Source organism: Zingiber officinale, chromosome 9A (assembly GCF_018446385.1).
Source record: "Zingiber officinale cultivar Zhangliang chromosome 9A, Zo_v1.1, whole genome shotgun sequence".
Taxonomy (NCBI): Eukaryota; Viridiplantae; Streptophyta; class Magnoliopsida; order Zingiberales; family Zingiberaceae; genus Zingiber; species Zingiber officinale.
The window spans coordinates 111,359,751-111,367,266 of NC_056002.1; the positions used below are offsets into that span (position 1 = coordinate 111,359,751).

Sequence of the window (7,516 nt, forward strand, 5' to 3'; positions counted from 1 at the left end):
AGAGGTTGGGAACAACTTTACTTTTGATTATTCTTTCCTGCAACTCCAGACAATTAGCTTCAATTATGTGGTGGTCCTCTCTTTATGGGTTTGTGTAGTGAAAATTTATTAAAATTTTGTCATTTTATTAAACTTGTAGTCAATTGCTCAATCAAATATGTGCCTTTTTTAGAACTGTGCAGAAGTAAATATATGATTGAATGCCAAAAAAGGAAAAAATATTTCAAAGTCAACTTCATATTTGTTCAATATGACTTACTAAGCACTTGACTTGAGCTATCACGGGAAGAACCGGCCTGGACATCAGTATTTTTTAAACCAATATTGCATATCCTTGGTAATTATCCTTGGTAAAGTACTGATAATTCTTTTTAATGTTGCATTACAGGATGAATATATACAGCAAAAGAGGGAGGGTAAGCTGCAATGCGAAGGAGCAAAAGAGGATATTCTTACCAAGGCACTTGAAACTCAGGAATATTCTAGGCGTGTCCGGGGTATCGGAGGTCATATCAACCCAACAATCTATTTCAATGTTGGTAGAACAAGGAAGAAATATGATGTTACCCTAGATATAATCGCTGAGCATAAAAGGGAGCTGAAGGAGGCGAAGATGCAAATTTTAGAACAAGATGTACGCATCCAAAAACTTGAAGCATTAATGCATAAAAGGGGTGCATGGGACAATTCAATTGATGACAAAGGCAGTTGCTCGGTGAAGTTTCATCAGAAGAATATTGAAGAAGATGACGTACAGATTGTGGGTAAAGACGAAGTTTTACAGGTAAAATACAAGTTATAGTGATATTCATTATTATTATAGCATTATAAACTAAATATAATCAACATGTTTTTTTTTTAATATTTTAGGGTCAATCAGTTGCATTGACATTGGAATCTTGCTCAAATATTGCTGCATATGGTACAATTGTTTGTTTGAATGGCATGGAAAAAATGCTTCATGGTATTCCATTTCCCAAGAATTGCATTCGAGTCTCCATTGATCAAGCAGTGGACAAATCCGCTCCTTTGCCATATCCAATTCCAAGTGAATGTGAAGTAATTGGTGATGCCATAGGAACTGTTGTGGCTTGGCCTGAACAGCAGATTGTGAAGCAAGATGAGGTATATGAGATATTATATTTCTAATTATATTGTCACTTTATTATTATATTTCTAATTATATTGCCACTTTATTATTATTCAACCTAGCTATCTAACTTGTTTATATTTGAAATTATTAGAAGCCTAGAAGGAAGAAGTTTGAACGAAAAAAATCAAAACCTACTTTGTCAACAAGTGTCCCAAGAGCATTACATATGTTATATTGTTATAGTAAGCATGCTCTAGATGGAGGAAAATGTATATCAATGTGCTTAGATAATGAAGTGTTTGATGAAGATTGTGAACTTTTTCTTGACCTTGAGGACATCAATTCTTTGTATCATTTGGAGTCAATTTCAGGAAATTTGATCGTTGCCTACATATGGTAAGTAAGTTTATTTAAGCAATTTCAGCAACTTTTTCATCACATGTTTGCTTCCCAATTTTAGCAACTTATTATGGTTTATTGTTACAATTTCACCAACTTATTATGAGTGATCATTATTTTTTAATCCACATGATTGTTTTGTATCTAAATTTTATTATTTAGTATCTAAATATTATTTTCTCAGTTGCAACTGCATTGCTTTACTTATGCTGGGAAATTACTGCATTGCTTTATGTTTGCTGGGAAATTCTAATATCTAGCAAGACAGAAAATCCCTAATTTGAACTGCAAGAAGTTTACTAATATTGTTGTGTGAACAAGTTTACTCTTGAAAAATTCAACTTCTAGTAATTTTCTCATACCATGTTATTCTCATTAAATTAATAGTTCATCATTTCTATTGAGAGGTTTACTAATATCAATTGATGTGGTACACTTTACATAAATATAGCTCATTCATTTTCAACCGGCCCTTAATGTTTGCCTTCTGCCATTTGTTCTTCTAGACAGGAAGTACTTTGCTCATATCTTTTTTCTTGTATATTTTTAAGTATCCTAAATGTGCTTGTCCTCAAGAAATAAAAGAATTTGCATGTATACATTTCTGGTATGTTTAATATGCAAGACTGTTCATAGTAAGTTCTCATGTATGGATGTTACTATCATCAGCCATAACTTAGTGTTATGAGTGATCATTATTTTTTCCAACTTATTATGAGTGTTTTGTATCTAAATTTTATTATTTAGTATCTAAATATTTTTTTTCTTTGCAATGATAGGTGTCTGTATAAAAAGATGGTGAAAGATACCAAGACAAAGAAATTCAGATTTATGAATCCTCACAAACTCCCATATCTGGCAAAAACGGCACAAGACAAATCAGTTAAGCTTGAAACCCTGAATCAAAGGGCAACTCTTTTAGCAGATAAGCTGACAAGTGCATCAACAGATCAACTAGTGTTAGTGCCATGTAATGTCGGGTAAGCAAGAAGTAAAACATCACTTTCAATTGCTTCCTTTCGATAATTTATTCAATTTTATGATCTAATCCTATGTATTTGCCTAGTTTCCATTGGAATCTTAGTGTTATTGAACCTTACAAGGATGCTATTTACCTGCTCGATTCCCTAAGTTGCCGCATTCGCGATGATGATTCAAAATACGTAATGGAAATGTGAGTTCAGATTTCTTTTAGTAAATATTTATTATAATAAAAATCTTATTTAACAAATATTCTTAACGTATGAAGGGCCTTAAAATTGTTTAATTCAACCAAGGGAAGGAAAGGTAGGAAAAATGTTAAGTGGGAAGTAGTTAAGGTATGTGTACTTTTGTTTAACATATATTGTAATGTGTATAATTTTCATTAACAATTTGACTCTAATTACTATATATAGGCTCCTCAACAACCGGATGCGAAACAATGTGATTTTTTTGTGATGCGATTTATGAGAGAAATTATTGAAGAAGTTGAGACTATTGAGAGAGATTCGCTGCAATCAATAGTAACATTATTTAGCTTATCTCAAATTATTTGACATAAACTATTTAAAATTACAAAGTGATCAGTGTTGATTATTTTTTCCATTAACATAAATTGTGTATGCTCACAGTTCACAAAAATAGGGTACTCTCGTGAACAAATTGATGAGGTTCGGTCCGAAGTTGGCGGAGTGCATACAAGATCATATTTATGAATAAGTATGGAATGATAGTTGCCATAATTCTATTTAGATTTAAGTTCATGGAATGGTGGTTTTTTTTGGTGGAATCATAGTTAATGCCAATTTTTTTGATGCAGTGCATAGTTACCAGATCGACCTTGAGCAGTTGACCCCAAAGAAAAGTTGTCACTGAAGTTTAAAAACTTGTGAAAATTTTTAGTGAATGATGATGTTTTGTGAATGATGATGTTTTGGAAAAATTGTCACTTAGGTGAAAGGATGTTTTCTGGATTAATATGCAAGTACAAAGCACTGTATTATATGTTATTCTATAAAGTTCTGTCAATGTAAATTATCTAGTTTCTTTATCTAGCTTTTGTTCCACTATTGAGTTTGTTTTTCTAATAATTACTCGTGCAGCAAAATACTGAGCAAGAAGCTGTAGATCTTATAATCAGGTAAAGTAGAAAAAGTTAACTACTTCATTATGCTTTCATCTTAGTATTTGTATATTTGATTTGTCTTCTTTGAACCAACTTCAAGTCAAAAAGCCGGATCCTCTAGATAGCTGTTAAAAATAAGGTATTATTTGGTTTGTCGATGATCTTAATATTTGGTAATATTTGGTCTTTGATGCTCACGACAGAGTTCCAACGCCGCATGATTACCTTGTTCAAGCAGATTGCTCACTGCCTCAGTAGCTCGCATTTTCGTGTTTGTTTCATCATTGATATTCCTTCTTTTAGTGTTCTATATTAAAAGGAAATACTAACTATCGATGAGATTGTTATCCTCTTGCTTGAACATGAACCAAAGTATATAAATTTGACCTTTTGATCTGAAAGTATAAAAAGTTAATTGGATACTAGTTTTTTTTTTTTTTTGCAGTTGCATTTGTTGTATTTTCATATGTTTCTCAGTGAACTTCTAAACAATTCTTTTTTCATTAATTTATTAAGGCTTATTATAAGTTTCAGTTTGATGGTGCAAATTGTTTTCTTTTGTAATCCATCTGTTTCTTCTTTGGTTTAGGAAAGTTGAAGTGAATCCCTTGATAGCTGTTTCATAGATTTGTTCCATTATTTTCCAGTACGTACTGGAATCACTATCAATAGCCCTCAAGGACTGTTTACAACCTTGCAATCAAATTAATTGGACTTATAATCTAATGTATGGTCATCTGGAGCATGAATATTGGAGGATTCATGAATGACTCTTCGGATGATGAATGTATGTCATTTAATATTGGTTCATGTATTTATTTAGATACATCTTGAGTATTCCCTATAAATACCCTATGTATTTAACAATTCAAAGATGAAGAAAATCAGAAGTAGTTGAACACTAACACTTGGACGCCAACATTTTGAGTTGGCGCCTAGATTTGACCATCTAATAGACACGGCTAAAGGATCGACTTCTATGAACACCCTTAATAACTTATACAGATATTTGTGAACAATTAGGTTGGTGGCTATCATTTATCCTCCCTTTTTGTTGTTTTTTCCATGTACCCAATGCAGCTTTCATTTCAAAGGTTCCAAGCTGATGAACAAGGATGGGTGGACACAATCCTTTTGATAATATTTTATTTCCTCAAAAAGCTACAGTGTCTGAAGTGCTAAAATGTATAAAATTTTCACGTTAAACCCTCCTATTAGGGAACTGATTTTATTGTCCTAGTGGGTTGTTTACTACTATTAACATAATCTTCCTGTGTCCTAAACGATTCTTCCCAGAGATCACTCTTTAGGAGATACAAATATTCTAGTGCATATGTATTATTGTGCTGGACCTTTTCGTATGTTAATGTTTCTGCTCGATATTACAAATGTCAGAAGTTATCTGGTAAAATCTGAAGTCTCTCCTACACAGTCTCTGCTATGTAGTCCTGTATTTCAATGTTTTGCTTCAAATGTTACATGCTATAAATTGCAGGTACTATACCGATCCATCTGGCACATTCTGGCAATGCAATGCAAAAGCAATAGGATCTGGATCCGAAGGAGCTGATAGTTCTCTTCAAGAGCAATACAACAAGGTAGCTACTATGGCAATTTTAGATATACATGGCTGTGCAAGGCAAATTTGCTTTGACGGCAGCCTTCTCTATTGTGGCTACTTAGATCTATAGTAATTTTCTGTTTGTGGTATTGTGGTGGCGGTGATGAGAATAATTTCATGAGGGCGCTTGTTTATCCAGGACCTGTCCCTTCTGGAAGCTGAAACTATAGCTCTTTCCATCCTGAAACAAGTCATGGAAGAAAAGGTATATTTCTTGTGGTTTTTCTGTATCTACCTGCTTTAGAAGATAGATAAGGCATCCCTGTTATCAAACCTGGATTAGGTTCATTCAGGCTCCTGGTTAATGAATTATTACTTGGTCTATTTGGATAAACTAATCGGGTGTGCTTAGATGTTTACTTCTAAATCATATAAACACTGCATTTAAATATGATAAAGAGAGAATACACTATTCAATCTGGTACCAGCTGACCTGAATGTATGTTTTGGGTACTTTTGTATTAGACGGGTAAATTGGACTGATGCTTAAGGATCCAGTTCTAGGGTTTCATTTTGTTTTACATAAATTGCAGAGTATTGCAACTTTTACATTGCTAATTACTCATTTGCATTAACAGGTAACCCCTAATAATGTTGACATTGCAAAGGTGGCTCCTACTTACCATCTATATACACCTGCCGAGGTTAAAGATGTCATTTCTCGCCTTTGATCGGCAAGGCCATTTATCTTGTTATCTGCGTTTCTTCGTACTTCATACTACTTGCTAGATTGCTGTTTAATTGTGCTGGATGTTGTGACCTTATTGTGTTCTGGTTGCTTATCCACTGAACCATATTCCGTTCAAAGAAGTTTAGTAATGTCATCTGCAATTTCTCTAAAAGTTTTATTCCCTTGGAGTCTATGCTGTGAAATTATAATATGTCATCTCTCATTTTTCACATTCGCAGTGAAACAATTAATAGCTCACAAAAAATAGCTGAAGGTTGAATTTTAGTTTGCAAGTGTCTTGTACTTTGACTGGTTCCAGAATTTTGCTCTCAGGGTAGTTCACATTTTTATTGTTTTTTAAAGAAATTTGATATGGACAACTTTCTTGGGGGCCTTTGCTAATATTTTACCTCATTTACTGGATGTTTTTCAATTTTCACCAATGTAACCAATGTAACAGGAGACTTGGAGAAGAAATACTACAAGTGTTCAAGTCAATGTCACATTTAAATGCGGTATTGTTGGATATTGTTGGAGAATTGCTAGTCCAGTTTATGCGGAGAACATTGTGAACGAGGAAGTGGACTGTTTAACTAGCCCTTTTTGGTTCTCATACCTCAAAGAGGTTGAGGGTATTAGGGTTTAGGGTTATGTTAGGTTGTTGATTGTGTTATGCGAATATTCTATGAATCTATCTATTAAATTATTATGCTACAGAAAGAACAACCTGAAACTATTGCCGAAATTATGCCCATTAATAATTAATCTATGCAATACTGCATACAAGATGATATTATCTTGGTCTAAGAGCTGTGCACTTCTTCAGCTGACTGAAATGAGATGCAAGGATGTGATGGCGAAGGTAGATATAGACGGAAAAGCTCATGCTAAGTTGAATTTGTACTTCATCTAAGATACTTCAAATGAGGCTGGGATACTAGAGATTTGAGCAACTGCTCATGGGTTCCATCACGTAGGCTTTGTTCCAAATATTTATGGAATGGCAAATGGACTTTTAGCTTTCCAGCTTCTAGGGTCCTATAGGAAGCCTTTGAACCCAAGATCTGGAAAACTCCTGTTTCTGTCGATCCTTATGGACCGAGCAAAGTATTGAATTAAGGAAGATTTTGCTTGTAGAATTGGAATGGAGAAAGGCGCTCTTTCACCGATTACAAAATGATCGGTTAGTAACACATTGATGTGGGCAATCAACTTAATAGGAGTGTTGCTCAACACATCGATAATGATAAGTGGAGGTACGCCATACAACCTTTTGCTTCCCATTTGTCATTGCCATTATAGGCCTTCCACACGAAGTAACATTTGGACAACTTTACAATCTCATGCGAATTACTAGACGCAATGACTCATTGTTCCTTCGGCTGCGAAGTCTACTAGTCGTAGCATAAACAAAAGGGTTACGACAAATGTAGAATGAATAAAAAAAAACAACATCAAGTATTACATTGTGCCTGGCTACAAGAAGACCGGGGCCGCAAAATCCAATAAAGACAAGTCAAACATCAAGTAGCATTTTGTAACTTATTCCTCTTAGGTTATATGCTTGGTTAATATATATGCTTAGAACTTGTAAAGACAGGTCAAACATTAATATGCTTGGTTAAT

The 7,516-nt window shown here is 33.9% G+C and overlaps 1 protein-coding gene across 1 annotated transcript; it reads left to right on the forward strand.

The window, feature by feature from the left end:
• The first annotated feature begins 4,987 nt into the window (after nt 1-4,987).
• Nucleotides 4,988-5,966, forward strand: LOC122019471 (proteasome subunit alpha type-5-like). Its single transcript, XM_042576933.1, has 4 exons — nt 4,988-5,004; nt 5,095-5,197; nt 5,360-5,425; nt 5,799-5,966. The coding sequence occupies exons 1-4, from the start codon at nt 4,988-4,990 to the stop codon at nt 5,889-5,891; spliced, it is 279 nt and encodes a 92-aa protein (XP_042432867.1). The 3' UTR covers nt 5,892-5,966.
• Nucleotides 5,967-7,516: the final 1,550 nt, after the last annotated feature.

What these genes read in the sequence shown, in the direction of transcription:
- LOC122019471 (XM_042576933.1), top strand. An exon ending in TTCAAGAGCAATACAACAAG is followed by an intron (nt 5,198 to 5,359) that starts GTAGCTACTATG and finishes TTGTTTATCCAG; the next exon opens with GACCTGTCCCTTCTGGAAGC. An exon ending in AACAAGTCATGGAAGAAAAG is followed by an intron (nt 5,426 to 5,798) that starts GTATATTTCTTG and finishes TTGCATTAACAG; the next exon opens with GTAACCCCTAATAATGTTGA.